The sequence below is a fragment of the Ahaetulla prasina genome, chromosome 3, assembly GCF_028640845.1.
Source record: "Ahaetulla prasina isolate Xishuangbanna chromosome 3, ASM2864084v1, whole genome shotgun sequence".
Classification (NCBI taxonomy): Eukaryota; Metazoa; Chordata; class Lepidosauria; order Squamata; family Colubridae; genus Ahaetulla; species Ahaetulla prasina.
Genome location: NC_080541.1, coordinates 190,523,469 through 190,540,455, shown reverse-complemented (window position 1 = coordinate 190,540,455; position 16,987 = coordinate 190,523,469). Strand labels below are relative to the sequence as shown.

The following is a 16,987-nucleotide window of genomic DNA, read 5'->3' as shown; positions in this document are numbered from 1 at the left end:
GAAGATGGACTGTAATTTGAGAAATGGACTTATGAAATTTGAAGGAATATACAAGTGGAAAAAAATTGAATTTGAGAAGATGGATTAATTTTAAAAATGGAATGTAAGAAGAAGTAATATGTGAAGTTGGTATTGCTTCTTTTCTTTTCTTTTTTTTATTATTCTTTCCTATCTTTTTATTCTTAATGTGAGGGGATCTAAAGTTTTAAATTTTTAAAGGTGGGAGGTTATGTATATTTTGCATACTTTAGCTTGTGATTGTTGGTTATAATACCCGGTATTTGCTCTGGGAAGTCTGGGGGGGGGGGAAGGGGGGGGAAGGGGGGGAAATGATACATGGATTGATTATTAATGTACAGTAATTTTTGAAGATATGAAATCTAATAAAATGAAATTTTGAGGAAATGCCTGCCTCGGAGTCTTACTTGGTTGGGGGTGTTACTTGGAACCCTGATAGATAGAGTGGGGTCTTATCTATGAATGATATAGCCTGTTCTGTTTTCTTCCTTTCACATTCTCATGCCTGCCTTAGTGATTTCCAGGATAAATTATTATAAGGTAATAAAAGGATCTGCCTCTGGAAAACAAGAATCCCAATTAGTGGTGAGATTTTATTTTATTACCGCCTTGTCTTTTGCTTCCACTAGGGATAAAATTGCCCTGTACCGGTATCCTCGACTTACAACCACAATTGAACCCAACATTTCTGTTGCTAAGAGACAGTTATGTGAGTTTTGCCCCATTTTATGACCTTTCTTGCCACAACTGTTAAGTGCACTTGTTAAATTAGTAACACAGTTAAATGTATTTGGCTTCCCCATTGACTTTGCTTGTCAGAAGGTGGCAAAGGGTGATCACATAGCAGGATTTCCTGCTTTCTAGCAAAGCTAAACTCCGCTGCACAGCTGATCATCGGAAATACCAGTTTGGAGGAACCGCTAGCTTTTTTAAACTACCGGTTCACATGAACAGGCAACTAACTACCTGTTTGCTTGAACTGGTAGCTTTTTTTACTACCGGTTTGCCTGAACTGGCAGTTTTAACACTACCGGTTCACCTGAACCAGAGCAAACCAGTAGCATTTCACCCCTGCACATACCCCAGGACACTGAAACTATCACAAATATGAGTCAGTTGCCAAGTGTTTGAATTTTGATCATGTGACCATGGGAATGCTGCAATGGTTGTCAGTGTGAAAAATGGTCATAAGTCACTTTTTTAGTGCCGTTGTAACATCAAACAGTCACCAAGTGAATGGTTATAAGTCAAAGACTACCTGTACTGCCAGAGATTCTATCATTTAGATCACATTTTTGTTGGCGGATTACAGAAGTGTTACTGGATTAGCTTCAATGATATATTCATATATTTAAATAAAAACTTAAATATTTGAATATATAAACATGAAGCTGAAAGCAAAAAATAAACCATTTCTATATTGCATAAGGGTTACTTTGCATATGGCAGCAAATGCACTCATGAGTAGAAACAAACAAATACAAATACAGCACTAAAAAGAACCTGGAAGTTCTCTTAATAATCATGGTGAAATGTTCAGATGATTGATCTGATATACTTGGATCCAACCTTGCAGGTAGTGAACTTAAAACAACTTTATCTGATTTTTGCCCTTCAGAAGTGTAGGATGATAACATATAGATTTCCAAGCTATTCTGGCCAAGGCAGGTTGGGAATACTAGGAGTTGTAGTTCAACATATCTAAAAGGGTACCAATCTGAGGACAATGGATCTAAATCTACAAATAAATGAACCTGTTTTCAAAGTACCAGGTGTATTGACCAAAATGTTTATTCTTTAACAATAACAGACAGTATATTTTGCAGATTCACATTTACAAGTATATTGGGAAAAATCCAGTGTAATTTTTTAAACTATTTTGCTGCCCAGAAGGAGTAGGGCAAAACATTATTATAGAACAGTCAATTTATGATTGGATTGTAGTGACATGCTGGGGGGATATAATTGTAACAATTTCCCATTATATTTTAGTTGTCAACAGTGTTTAAACCTGGAAATGTGTGCATCAGAGAACATTTTAAAACAAATTAATAAATACAAATTTTAAAAAAGTAGGGTAGATATATGACACCTTGCATATTGGTTAATATTTCCCATTGTACAAAGATGCAGAATAGAAAACTTACAGCACAAACAGAACCAGTCTAAGGAAATCCAGAATCTCCTACATAGTTATAGAAATAGGCTCAAGAAACTCTCATTTTGGCAAGTCTGAGAAATATCAAAAACATGATGGACTACATCTGTTATGTGTGAATGTATTTCTCTTCAAACAGCAATTGCTTCTATTTGTCTTCTTGTCCTATAAAACTGATCTGAAGGACACCTAGAAGCTGCAAAAATAATTCTGAATTTGATCTGTCAGTAGTGTACAATAGGATTATGTTAGATATAACCCAATATTTTAACAATCACATGCATGTTTACGCAGAAGTCAATCCCAGCTGAGTTTAATGGGACTTTCTCCAAGTACAAATTAATAGGATTCTATACCTAGAATTAAGATCCCATTTCTGATTTTATCAAGAGGACTGGCCAAATTCTGGTAGAGAAGCCTATTTGAATAGCACTTTACGCCTCAGAAATCTCAGGCTAATCAACTACATTAAATGAAACTTTCAGAAAGACAAGAAATATATCATAATCAATGCCTGGATTTTGAGTTTAGTTAGGTTTAAAGTATCAATTAGGTACAGATCCATGGGCATCACTTGTGTCTGCCTGATAACATTGTTGAAATAGGTATGTGATATATTGCCTTACTCCAGTCTCTCTCTGCCCCCACCCCAAAAAAATCCCTGAAATATGACAGTTCAACTCTCAGAGGTTTTAGCCAGTTGTGCTATTTAGAGAATTCTGGGAAATAAGATCTACATATTTGGAAGATCCCTGGAGTGAGAAATGCTGCATTACTCTTTCTGTAAGAGCCCACAAATAATATAGCCTTTACTCCAGGATTATCCATATGCTGATGTATATATAACTCATAATAGACTCTCAGAAGATGGCCTTATTTGAATCTAGAAATTAATATTTCCAGATTTGTTACCTTAAAAGCAGCTAAATCTCAAAAAATACTATGAGGTAAAGAGTGAACAAAAACTTTGGCGTTACAACATAGATCATCTTAAAGGATCTAATTTTACAGCAGAAGTGACTCAAAAAGGAAACAGTAAATGTTAATTCCATTAATAACGTGTTAGAACCTTCTAACAAGTATCATAATTTCTGGCAATAGAAGGAAAATATATATTTCTTTACCCAGTTAGATCATACTAACCAGTGACTTGGAAATACTAATACGTCTAGGACAAATCACATTCTTACTGGCAAAGGAAGAACTCTTAGCAACAACTTGTAAGAATTAAGTTGATTTTTGTTTTTCCATAACATTATTTCCTTGACCATTCACACTTTCTTTACAAGTAATTCAAGCCTGTTATTCTGTCCAGAAGTTTGATGAAAGAATTACACCCACTTCCAAAATGACATAAAGGAACACCAAAGTCTTTAGATTCAGGGGTGTGTTTACAGTATAAGAACAAAAGAAAGAAGCAGAACTGAAGCACCAGTCCTCCTCCTATTCGGCATGTGTCCTGGGGACTGAACGAACAAAGAGAACAGCAGTCTTTCTGAAGAAGGCAGAAACGTTTAGGCAAGAATAAAATGACATCCAGAGTAAGACACCATTATACCATTTAATAGTTATACTGCATGATGTGAGAAATTTGTATTTGGAGCTATCAATATTTTTTTATTTAATATGCAGTTGTGGAAGGTAGTACGGATTTGATTTTAACTGGAGAACTGGGAAACATATATTTTCCTCTATGTACTATAGTCACAACACAAATTATATTTCTGAAATTGCTACTGGTCAGGGAGAAAACAAGACAGATATAATTTGGCCTTCTCAATTTCATTCTGCATTTAACAGCACACTGAGGGTATTTAGAAAGTAATAAAGAGAAGTACAGTTAATTTTCTCCAATCCTCCACCTTCTATTCACTTAAATCTTTCCACCTTGCACCTTCTTTAATCCAATGTTTAAAAAGATAATTTTATCTGCTTAGAATAAGCTGAATGGGAAATAGAACACAAAATCTTGATATTGGCAGGAGCCTTTAAGGAGTTATTCATGTTTGCTCTGAAAGGCTTTATAGCACCTCAGTACCTGATTTTAGTTTATGCTGAAATAAGGAAGAAGAGGCCATACTATTGCAATTTGTCCTACTGGATAAATCTCCATTCTGGAGAAATCCCAACCCCAAGTTACTTAGATTGCAGTGATTCTGAATTAAAGAAATTCAAGGGTTTCTTGAGTCTGAATCATCTAATCCAAACAATATAGGAGCAAATTTAAGCTAAAAGTGGCTTAAGACTTAAGTCTCTTCCCAAATCACTGTAAGAAAAACAAGGGAAATATACAGTTTCACCTCCTTGCTGTTTTGCAAAATTCAATTCAAGAGTGTTTTTGTTTCTGGACAATATTGACGCTTGGAACTTTAATTGTAAGGTACCCTCAGGCATAGCAAAAATCATCCTGTCTCACAAGATACAGCCCATCTATTGCTTCAGAAATTCTTTTTGATAAAAGAATTGTCCTCAAAAGGCAGAAAACATACCAAAGAAACTGTTGAGAAGAAAGTAGTCAGCAATCTGAATGTCAGAACCAGGCAGAATATGTACTTTAAGCAGCCTGAAGTAACAATTTTACCTGAAGTGAGGCATGTCTAGTGAAGTATTAAATTTTCAGGTGACAAATCCCAGTATCTGCAAACAATTTATTTCCAACAGACAATTCCACTTTTAATTCCACTAAGATTTCTCAGTGAAGTGCAAAGCAATATAACATTTGGGCTTTGAATACACAAAACTGCTAGAAACAAATATTGCAGGTCTTAGGACTGGCCCAGAACATGATGTAACATTTTGCTCTCTGGTGCCTCAAAACTCCTTCTAGTATGTCTATGAAGATTCTCAGTCATCCAGGTCATGGCTGTCCCAAAGTTGCTTTTTCAAGAGGACTTTGTTTTTTTCTTTGAAGTTTCGTTTCTCATTCAAGAAGCTTCTTCTTCTTCAGCTCTGAAGCTGAGAAACAAAATGTCTTCAAAGAAAAAACAGGAAGTCCAGTTGCCTCTTGAAAAGCACCTTTGGGTCTTTCTAGTATGGTCACTGACTTGAATCATTTGGGGATTAATGAAGATTCATCAACCTTACTGTCAGCATAAGTAAATGAAAGCATCACAAAGAACTGAAGGATCTTGGAAACTCTAGAGCAGGGGTGTCCAAACTTGGCCCTTTGGAGAGTGGTGGACTTCAACTCCCAGAATTCCCCAGCCAGCATGAGCTATAAATTTAAGCAAGTTGCTAGTTGGAGAATTCTGGGAGTTGAAGTCCACCACTCTTCAAGGGGCCAAGTTTGGACATCCCTGCTCTAGAGGAAACAATGTGAGGCTCCAAAAAGGAAATGCTGGAGCCAACTAATTGCTCTTTTTGCACTGTCTTGCCAGAAAACAATCCTTCACATAATTCCTTTGATAAAACTGGTGTCCAAGTGCACAATCAGCATGCGCAAGAAAGACATCTCTTTGCGGGTATTTTCAAAGATGATTCTGGGGTCATCAGACTGACATCGCAGGCAGTTTGGAGCCATCACCATAGCCAAGTTGTTTACATCCATCTTGGTTTTGCCTACATTGATTGGCTGGGCAAAAATCTGTAAAATAAATAAAACAGAACTCAAATAAAGAGAGAAAAATAAAAGGTTTGGTCACAGGCAAGGTAATGTAGCTTCCCTAGCTCCTCAACGGAAAATGTTCAGAGAGACAGTGGAATCACTTTAGACAGCCTTGCACTGAAGGCTGCCTCTGGTGTATGATGATAGAAGAAATTTAAATTGGTGTTTCATAATATCTGCAAATACAAGGTGAAATGACATACCCCCAACCAGAATAACCATATAGATTCTTTATGCTTTTTTAGAATGATTCCTGCTCAGGCATTCTCTATCTATGTACCTGTAAAAAGTGGATGAGGTAACACAAGACCAATTTATTGAGTTCTGGCAGAAGTTCAACTACAGCCACTGCAGCATCAGGATTCTCATAGTTGCTGACACAGTCCTTGTAGAATTGTTGTGGGATGACAGGCTCTTCCAACTCCCGGTACCACAACTTTAGCAAAGAAGCTTTAAGGACAAGAAGCCACGCAGAGATATTTACAACAATTATAGCACGCTGTCTGTTTTACCAACTTTATATATCTGTGTTTGTGTACTATGCTTATACTATCTTGGAATTGCTAATGTGGTTATTATAACTTTGTGATTTAATATAAACTGCTTTGATGTGCTAATACTAAAATAAGTACATAAAATGTATAAATAATACATGGTGCTTACTGTTCCAAAGTGGATCCCTGAGTAATCACAATACACTTTCCTCCTCTTCCTATATAAATAAAATAACTGACTCTTTATTTTTTAAAATGAAAAACAGCACCATATATTGAGCTCCACTGATTCAGGCTTTTGACAATCACAGGACACAAATCAGGAACAGAAAGGGTTAGGACAGCAATTTTTCTCTTCAGAAGCAATTACTAAAAATTTTGTATCAACTGAAAGACAGGAGATATATAAGATATATATATTTACAACTTAAAACTACTAACAAGCTGAGGTGTCCAACTACATTTTCAATAGTTTTGCTGTTCTCTTATTTCTCCATACCTGGTATATTAGGATCACTAAGGTTGGTAGGAATCTTCCACTGGTCCACCTGTAGTTTTAAAGCATTGACTTCATCAATATCGCCAGGAATTCTGAAAGCATACACAGACAACAATAAAGCTAAATTTCAGAGGCAGAAAATCATACACACCGAGAAGAAAGTGCAATTAGTATCACAAATAAGAAACATCATCTGGACCATTTCTAAGAGATAGATACGTATCTAATAATAAGTAGACAACCAATGACTTGTTGTGTTATTGTTTCAGAGATATTTCCTTACCTAAACAGAGAACAGAGTGAGTAAGAGCAGCCTAAAATACATCATGAGTGATTTCCAACATCCTACCAGCTTCCCCATTGATTTCCTTGCACAAATCTGATAGGGAGCATTGGAAACTCCCTCCCTCCCTCCCTCCCTCTCAAGCACTAGCATAGAGGCACTTGTTCGGAAGAAGGTTGTAAGATGCTTGCATTTCCTATAAGCATATTTTGTTCTAAAACACTATATATGAAATCTTAGATACTTACTCTCAAGAAGAAATATGATATGTGATCAAATATAGATGAATGATCTAGTGTTGATGGCTATCACTACTGCATCTTTTAAACAGTTGTAGTTAGATATTCACCTGAATATTCCCTCAGTCTGTTCTCCCCCGAGTCGCAGTACTTGCTGAGACAACTGTGTTTGTACCCAAGGCAGCTTGTTATCTGGATACATGTCTTGCTGCCGTGACATGATTTCTTCCAGTGAGCTGCCAAACAATGAAGGTGTCACAATAGCATTCTTGGCATGTATTATCTCCTCAACTGTAGGCTTCCGAAGACCCTGTAAGAACAAGAAAATTTAAAAAAGAAACAAGACCCCCTAAATAAACTTGCAATGAGTTGGAAGGATGTTGTATTTCAGCTTCTATTTCGGTGGAATGCTCACAGAGAAAAGTATTTTCCTAACCTTTGAAATATACTATCAGAAGAAGAAAGATGGGGATTTCAAAAGGAAGGGTATTTTTAAAAAAAATTAAAAAAACAACAACCAGATACAAAATTGGATACTGAATATACCCATGAGTTTTGTTTTTAGGAACATACCAATTGCCAATTTTTGAAGGAGTATACTTATTAACTAATCACTTTTAAGCATATGTATTCATGCAAGCATCACAAAATTTCTCTTTGGAATATGCAATATTATGCAGAATAAAAAGAAAACAGAAAAAAGCTTAAGTTAAACAAATAAAGGATTAAAATAATAATATTGTTAAAAAGGAATTTATGCAAAAAAAATTCACTACGCTTTTTCCATATCTTTCTACCAGGGGTGAAATGTAAAATTTGTTATTACCGGTTCTATGGGCGTGGCTTGGTGGTGGCGGGGTAATGTAACTGGTGGGCGTGGCCAACTTTTTTTTTTTATTTTTACTTTTAAAAACATTTTTTCTCCAACCTCTTTGGCTGAAGAGCTTGTAGAAAACATGCTTTTAAAGGGTTCTGGTGATCAGGCAACTCCGCTGGGATCGCCAAAGGAAAAAATGCTTTTAAAGGGTTCTGAGGATCCCAGCTGAGTTGCCTGATCACCAGAACCTTTTAAAACATTTTTAACAACCTCTTCAGCCAAAGAAGTTGTTAAAAAATGCTTTTAAAAAGGAGGTGACTTCCGGTGGCACCGTAGGTGTTGAAGATGGTCTTTTAGACTGCCAGCCCCGTGATTGCATTAAGAGCCGTTCAGACAGCGTAAATCAGCTATCTGACGGCTTGGAAACCTTTCTCTCGGGAGAAGAGGGAAAGGTGAGCAATCGGGTGAAGGTAGAGCTCCCCGAAAGCGCCAGGAATAATTCTACGGGCTTGAAGGGTGAGAGCTCCCTGGAAAGCCCGATAGAACTCCGGATCCGGGACGTCTCTGCTTTCAAGCAGAACAAAACACTGCGACCACCTCTGCTATCAACATTAAATCTTAATTGGACTTTAAAGCAGACGGAGCAAAGACAGGAGCGCTGGCAATTGCAAGTAATAAACCTTAACTCTGTAGCTACATTGTTTCCTGCTGAGACAAAGACCTTGGAGTTTTTATATCCAATGATCTAAGTGCCAAAGCCCACTGCAACTACATCGCAAAAAAGGCTTTAAGAGTTGTAAACCTAATTTTACATAGCTTCTGCTCCAGAAGCACTACACTACTTACCAGAGCTTATAAAACATTTGCTAGACCAATTCTTGAATACAGCTCACCTGTCTGGAACCCATATCACATTTCAGACATCAATACAATTGAACGTGTCCAGAAATATTTTACAGGAAGAATTCTCCACTCCTCTGAATACAACAAAATACCTTATGCCACCAGACTTGAAATCTTGGGTTTAGAAAACTTAGAACTCCACCGCCTTCGACAGGACCTGTGTTTAACTCATAGAATCATCTATTGCAATGTCCTTCCTGTTAAAGACTACTTCAGCTTCAATCACAACAACACAAGAGCAAACAATAGATTTAAACTTAATGTTAACCGCTTCAATCTTGATTGCAGAAAATATGACTTCTGTAACAGAGTTGTTAATGCTTGGAACACACTACCTGACTCTGTGGTCTCTTCTCAAAATCCCCAAAGCTTTAACCAAAAACTGTCTACTACTGACCTCAACCCATTCCTAAGAGGTCTGTAAGGGGCGTGCATAAGAGCACAAACGTGCCTACCATTCCTGTCCTATTGTTTCCTTTCATTATATCCAATTAATATAGTTATTACATACTTATGCTTATATATATGCTTATATATTATATAGTTACTTTCATGCTTATGCTTATATATACTGTTGTGACAAAATAAATAAATAAAATAAATAAATAAATAAATAAATAAACAAACTTAAGAAGATTAAAGGAAATGGCGCTTGTGATTTAAGAGGGCATGAAAATGAGAGTGAAGAGAGTTCTTGTCAATATTATTAGCGCCCCTTAGTGCTGTTCAAGGCTGCTGGATTTTAAACTTAAGTTAAGAGTTTTAAAAGTGAAAAGGAAAAGGACTATAGAAATGTGTTTATGAAAAGGTTTAAGGAGAATTGGATTTATTGATTTTATTGTTGCAAACCACAAATTTAAAGTAAGATGGCATCTAAGCAAATAAAGCTTGGCGTTTCCAAGAGTGCTGGAGATTTGCCAGCTCATTCGGCTGACCTAAAAACTGGACGAAAGGGTGGAGGAAATTAATCAATCTAATTTGAAGTTGGAAAATAAGATGGAGGAGGTTCAGATTAAGGTGGAGAGGGCAGATGATGAAGTGGTTTTGTTACAATACAGATTGATGGAATTTGCCCTGAGAGTGAGAGGATTGAAAGAAAACAACTGAGAGAACTTAAAAGAGATTTTTGCAGAGGCCTTTGCACAGATGATTGGAGAGCAACCAGCAGATTTTGTAATTCAAATTGATAAAGTTTATTGTGTTAACTCCTGGGTTGCTAGACAGAGACAGTTGCCAAGAGATGTTGTGATTTATTTTACAACCAGGAGGATTAGAAATGAAATTTAGAAACATCTTACAAGAATAAAATCCAAATAACAGGTCAAGAGGTATTAGTGCTGAAAGAAATTCCCCCCCAAAATTTTAAGAAATAGGAAGGAGTTTGCTTTTTTGGTGGACAAACTTAGAAATCAACAGATGCAGTTTAGATGAGATGTTCCAGCTGGACTAATAGTGAATTATGCAGGAGAAAGATATCGTCTCAACACAGTTTGGAAAGCAAGAGATTTTTATATAATGTATTAAAGGTTGGAAGTCCACCATCGTCAGAGGCCAGGACGAGAAGAGAAGTGGAGACGGCAAGAGAGCAGGAGAAGGAAGGAGAGCAGGCACAAGTTCAAGCTGGGGCTGTAGGTTCATTGCAACTTCCGGATACTCTTCAAGCTCCAGAACCACAGGAAAAAACAAAAGGTGCAAAGGAGCAAAGATTTACTCGAGCAGCCATTAAGCGCAAAGAACAAGAAGAAAAGATGCAACTATCTCAAGCGATAATTCAAGACATTACTCAAACAGAAGCTGGGGGGGGGGGGGAGGCCAAAAAGGAAGATCCAGGAAGATACTCAGCTAATGTTCCAAAAGCTTCAAGGTGCCAAGAATGGCAAATAGATTCATAACTTGGAATATTAAAAGAGAAAGAAGATATTTCATTATTTGAAACAATTCAGAAATGATGTAATCTGCTTGCAGAAAATGCATATTAGAATATTAGATCAAAAATATTTGATAAATTCAAGATTAGGTAAACACTTTGTTGCATCGACTCCAGAGAAGAAGAATGGTATAGTTATATATTTAAAGAAAGAACTAACAGCTAAGCTAATTGAGGCAGATGTTCAAGGAAGATATATTGCAATTGAGCTTCAAACGGAAGGGAAGAAAATACTTATACTTGTAGTATATGCACCTAACCAACAGCAAGAAATTTTTTTTAAACTTTTGCATAATAAAATAATACAGTGGGATTATAAATCGTCTATATTAATGGGTCACTGGAATGGAGTATTGGACACTCGAAAAGATAAAAAAGGCTTAACTCGAAAAGATAAAAAAGGCTTATCTCAAAATATTTCAAGTCGTGTGAAATTGCCCAAAGCTTTTTTTGATATGATGGAAGATTTGGAGCCAAGAGACATTTGGCGACAATGGAATGCTGAAGAAAAAGATTTCACTTTTTTTTCTGATAGATATCAATCCTTTTCTAGGATTGATTTTATACTAATTACTAATGATTTTCTTTCTAGGGTGAAGAAGACGAAGATATGTTCAAGAACTTTGATTGATCATAACCCGGTATGGGTGGAATTTGATCAGGATAAGGGAGCTAGGAGATCTTGGAGGTTAAATGAACATTTGCTTAGATATGTGGTGGACTTGTAAAAAAATCAAAGTATTTTGGATAAAAACTTCGTGGGTTATGCAAAATATTTTGAAAAAGAAGATAAAATTTACTCCGCAGTTGTTTTTATTGGGTATAATTACGGACTGTTCGGCAATAGAGACTAAATTGATCTTAAATTTAATATCAGCAGCTAGACTATTGGTAGCGCAATATTGGAAGAAGGAATATCTGCCTACCATGGAAGAGATGATATTAAAAGTAGCGAATTTAGCAGAGATGGCAAAAATCCTAGCGTATCTGAAAGACTATTCACAAGAAAGATATATACTCGAATGGAGATGATGGATTGATTATATTCAAAATAAATATCAGACCAAGAAGTACCAAATAGCTTATGAATGAATAGAAAGTAAAAATTGTATTTGTATATTTTTCTTTATGTAAAAGGGGAATTAAGGCTCTAGGGGAGGGATGGGAGCTTACGGATAGTTAGCGTATTCTAGCTTATGATTGTTAGATGTTATACCCTGTATTTTGCTCTGGGAAGTCCAGGGGTGGGGGGATTGGGTGGAGGTGGGAGGGGGTTGGGGGGAGTGAGGGAGAGGGGAGGTATTTGTGGAAATTTTCTGTAAAACTTTTTAATAATAAAAAAATGCTTTTAAAAGGTTCTGGCGATTTGGCAACTCAGATGGGATCACCAGAGGAGCCTTTTAAAAGCTTTTTAAAATGCTTTTAAAGGTTTCTCACGATCCCAGCTGAGCCGCACGATCACCAGAGGCTTTTTCTTTTACTTTTAAAAGCATTTTTTGGCGAACGAAAAAATGCTTTTAAAAGTTTTTTAAAAAACCTCGGATGATCACGCGGCTCAGCTGGGGCGGGGGAGGAGGGATTTTTGCTACCGGTTCTCCGAACCACCTGCCACCATCGCTACCGGATCGGGAGCATTTCACCTCTGCTTTCTACCCTTGTAAAGGCTATTGGCTTCCACCACGCCCATATTACACTTCATACATAGCATTTTGTCTTTAAACTTTTGTTTATAAAATACCTTATTAACTTTTCCCAGTCACAAATTTCTTGGTCTTCCCCTTCTTGACCCATTCACTTTTGCTTCATGAACATCTTTAATCCTAATCCATTCTTTAAATGAGCAAATGGCCTCACTGTATTTTTTCATACTACTATTTTGGAAGTTGTACTAACTTCTCTAGTGCAATTCAAGGTGCTGATTGTTACTTTTAAATTTCTATGTGGCTCAAGGGCTAATTATTGAGTTGGGTCTGCTTGTCTAGTAATATCTGGGGAGAGTGTTTGCTTAGGTCTCATTACCAAAGTAATACCATCTTTGGGTATTCCAGGCTTAGTTCTTTTAGTTACGCACCGCTCTGCAACAGAATAGCTTAACCCTGGATAGTTTAACCATTTGCATTTTATTGCCTTTTTCGATACTGCAGAGACAAATAAGCTCATGCTACCCACAAATTGTAGGGAATTGGACTGATTATTACTGTACTGATTCTTTTTTGGAGTGTGTGTGTTATTTTTATTCTATGGAGACTGCTCAGAGTCTCTGGAAATAAAGTGACAAATAAGTTGTCATAACAAGTAAAATTGGTGCATTTTCAGACAGATCTTCTGTTTCCCTTAGTTTCATAGATACAAATTGGTCTTTTTTGTTATCATTAATTCTTATTCTTTATCATCTATTATTCCTATATTCCAAGTCAATCTTTCACTCATCATGATGATCATCAGATGGGACCATACAAACTGACATTACTGTCTAACAGTAGCTAATATTTTAGAATTTTGTGATAGTTATATGTACACATATGCTTAAAAGTGATCAAAGTTAATGTGTTATATCAAGACTGAGATTGTGCAATTCCTTTTCCTTTTCTCCTCTCAAAAGCTGAAAGGTGATTAGATATTTTGTTAATTCTGTTTTGTTCAACTAGTGCTTTTTGTTCTTTTGAACTTGACAAATAAACTTTAATGCAAAGAGTTCTTTTCCGACATATATTGTTTATCTTTACTGTATTTCCAAAGATACAATATCATATTGAGTTCAATTACTCTGAGACATTCTGAAAATAAGAGTTATAGATTTTGTCAGTGGCAATTTGCATGTATTTATGCGAACTCCCAGCATGATGGCAGTGTCTACAGAATTAGCTGCAACATATTGATTCTGATTCAAAATACTGCTCTCCCTGCCTCATTACTTTCAACGCTAATTGCTAGTAGTTACACAGGAATACAAAATCTTATATAAAGTTAATTCTGACTGCTAAAGTATCTTAGCATAATTATTCAACATACTTCAAAAAAACAAAAAACACCAAACCTGATTTTACTTAATAGTCCTTCTCAGTCTTACTTTTCTTTCCTTCCATATTTTTCTTCCATAAAGAAAAACCAGCAAAATGTTTCAGATTTTGTTTTCAGTTCCTTAATAGTACAATAAGAATGTACATCTGCACTTTTAAAGTCTATTTATTCTCATTGCTGATAAAAACAATCCCAATAGTTGTAGTGATAAAAAAGGAAAAAGAAAAAAGTATTCATTTAAATTAAATTATGATATTTCTAATTACTCACTTTTTTGCCTCCAGTGATTGCTACTTTTTGCAGCTTTCGGTAACAATACCTGGCATAAGTGCTGATTGGTAGACCTAGCAGATAAAAATGAGCAAATTAGAGTGGCCCTGGAGAACTCCTTTAAAAAGAAAATGATCCCAGAGCATGAATATCTGTACATCTTCTCTAACCCTAACCCTTATGCTTATCATTAAATATTAAGAATTCTACATACATTCATAGAAACATTGTTGTTGAAATTAATCTGGACAGCTTTCTCCAAGAAAATAGTTGTGCAGTTGTTTTATTTCCTGAAAGTATTTTCCCCCTGTACGCAATTCATTTATGATAGTTTGAACTAGGAGAAAATCCTACCATCTTTATATACGATATACCATTGTATATACAAATACAATATACTTTCAGTGGTAATAATTGGACCATTTATTCTCCCAACTCTAAACTATTTCAAAAGTTTGTTTTATCCACAAATCTGTGTTATTAACATTATTAAATGCACGCGTGCGGGCCCAAATCCCCAAAATGTAATCCAAGTGCCCCCCATGCCTACGCCCTAGCCCTCCATTTTGGCTTCCAGGTTGGTGCAGGAGGCCTTCTAGGCCCAAAATGGGGCGTGGAGGGGTGCGAGTGTGAGCACCCCCGCACATGTGCCCCACGCATGTGCACATGTGTCCCACGCAAGTGCTCCGCCCCCCCATGCATGCGCAGCAGAGACCCAAAGACCAGCTGGCTAGCAGGAAGCGCAAGTGCATGCACAATGGAGCTGGGCGGCGGCAATGGCCTGCGTACCTACACACCTGCCATAAGTTCGCCATCAGGGCTATAGGACATTGCATGTCAAAACAAATAGACAAAGGGTACAGTTTCTTCTCTTCAGCCATTGTTGAACACCTAATTCTCACAGTACTGACTAATATTACATTTGATGCAAGACAATAAATTAAAATAATCAGAAACTGCTCAAGGAGTAAAACATACCAACAGACAGAACAGTCTTAAGAGCAGGTAAAACACTTTTTAAAATAAGAATGAAATTTATCTAGGTAGAATATAGGTGTGTGTGTGGGGGGGAGTTGGAGAGAGATTCTCAATGGAAAAATATATTAGTAGGTAAGGCTGTGACAAGAGCAGAAACTGGCACTGATGATGTTACCTAGTTATGGTAAGGAAATGTCTGCAAGAAAACAAGCAAGGTCAGAGAGCATCAAGGACCCCTCATTTCAACCCTAAACTACAAATATTCTCCTTTACTGATAGCAGAAGCTGCCTGTACTTAATTATTAGGATTTTAAAAGTAGGCATCAGCTATCGGACTGAATTGAAGTTCTAAGACTACAAAGAAATGGAAAAAGAAGAGTATCTGCACAGAAGAGAAGTATGACCAAATTAGCATTTTTGCTGGACTCTTTTGAGGCTTGGAGCCAATGATTATAACTGATCCCATCTGGATGGAAAGATCCCAACTGCTTCATAAAAGAAAGGTTGCAACCCAATCTGTTTTTATTTGGTTACAAGTTCTGTTGAAATAAATGAGACCATAGATTGAGGCAGTATTTATTTATAATTAATCTTAAAGTTTAACAGATGCAATGTTAATACATTAGACTACTATATAAAATATTCTACAGGATGAATAAAATAATAAAATAAATTCTATAGATTTTACTAGTAGTTAGGTTCATTTTACATTTGTTACTATTACTATTTACTGATTCTTGCATATGCTCCAGATTGAATTTACCTATATTAAAATACAAACAACCGCAATAATGGGTGCCAAATATCTGTGATACCCAACAAAGATATGTGCTGATTTTTGTTTTCTTATATATATTTTACCTTCATCCTCTGTGCTTTGTTTTCTCTTTTTCCTGGATTTTGAGTTCTTTTTGTTTTTCAGATCCAGAAGTTCCTTAATGCGTTGGGTAACTGAAAATACAAAGTATTTTTAATTGAGTGTTGGCAAGACAGTCAAATATTCACTGTCCTCTTCCATCTGCACAAGATTGACTTCAGTGAAGAAATCCAAAGCAGGGGTGAAATGCTACTGGATCAGACCGGATCGGGCGAGTAGATAGCGGAGATTGGGTATGGTTCGCCGATCCGGTAGCAACTGCTGGCTGGCTGGCCATACCCGCGAACCAGTCCATGGCCCACAGTCCAGCCTTTGCAAGCTGGACACCAGGACGGCAGCTCACCACCTGCTCACCCTTCGGTCTGGGGCCAGGGCCCATTCCCCGAGGCCCTGGAGCCACCATCTGCCCCAACTGGGTCAGGGAATGCACCATTCCCCGACTCCGGCCTTTCCCTGGAGCTGCTGCCCACTTGCCACCCATTTGCCCTTCGCCTTTGGTCAGGGCCCAGGGCCCAGGGATGCCTCATTTCCCTGAGACCCCGGAGCCACTACCTGCTTGCCGCCTGCCTCAACTGGGTCAGGGAATGCACCATTCCCTGACACCAGTCTTGCCCCGGACCCGCCACCCGCTCTTCCTTCGCCACACGGCGTATACTTACTTTCCTTCAGTGGTTGGCTGCCAGGAAAGGCAAGCGTCCAAAAGTTACTGGAGTCCCTCTCCTTGAATATGCCGCCGCCATTGCTGCTTGTTCATGCAATGGGCTGCGCAAGCACACACCGTTTATTTCATTTATTTATCAGCGGCAGTGGGTGTGCGCTTGCACAGCCAGCGCATAAAACAAGGCGGCATATTCAAGGAGAGCAACTCCAGTAACTTTTGGACGCTTGTCTTTCCTGGC

At 37.3% G+C, this 16,987-nt stretch overlaps 1 protein-coding gene across 4 annotated transcripts in view; it reads right to left on the bottom strand.

The window, feature by feature from the left end:
* Positions 1 to 1,791: 1,791 nt before the first annotated feature.
* LOC131194584 (rho GTPase-activating protein 39-like) overlaps positions 1,792 to 16,987 on the bottom strand; it is a 104,157-nt gene continuing 88,961 nt past the window's right edge. For all 4 annotated transcript variants that reach the window (XM_058175734.1, XM_058175737.1, XM_058175736.1 and 1 more), the window contains exons 5-10: positions 16,073 to 16,162; positions 14,234 to 14,307; positions 7,406 to 7,605; positions 6,774 to 6,865; positions 6,061 to 6,230; positions 1,792 to 5,759 (exon numbers count right to left, since the gene is read on the bottom strand). In XM_058175734.1, coding sequence (XP_058031717.1) covers positions 5,565 to 5,759; positions 6,061 to 6,230; positions 6,774 to 6,865; positions 7,406 to 7,605; positions 14,234 to 14,307; positions 16,073 to 16,162 — 821 coding nt within the window. In that variant the 3' untranslated portion in view covers positions 1,792 to 5,564. The remainder of the gene's footprint in view (positions 5,760 to 6,060; positions 6,231 to 6,773; positions 6,866 to 7,405; positions 7,606 to 14,233; positions 14,308 to 16,072; positions 16,163 to 16,987) is intronic.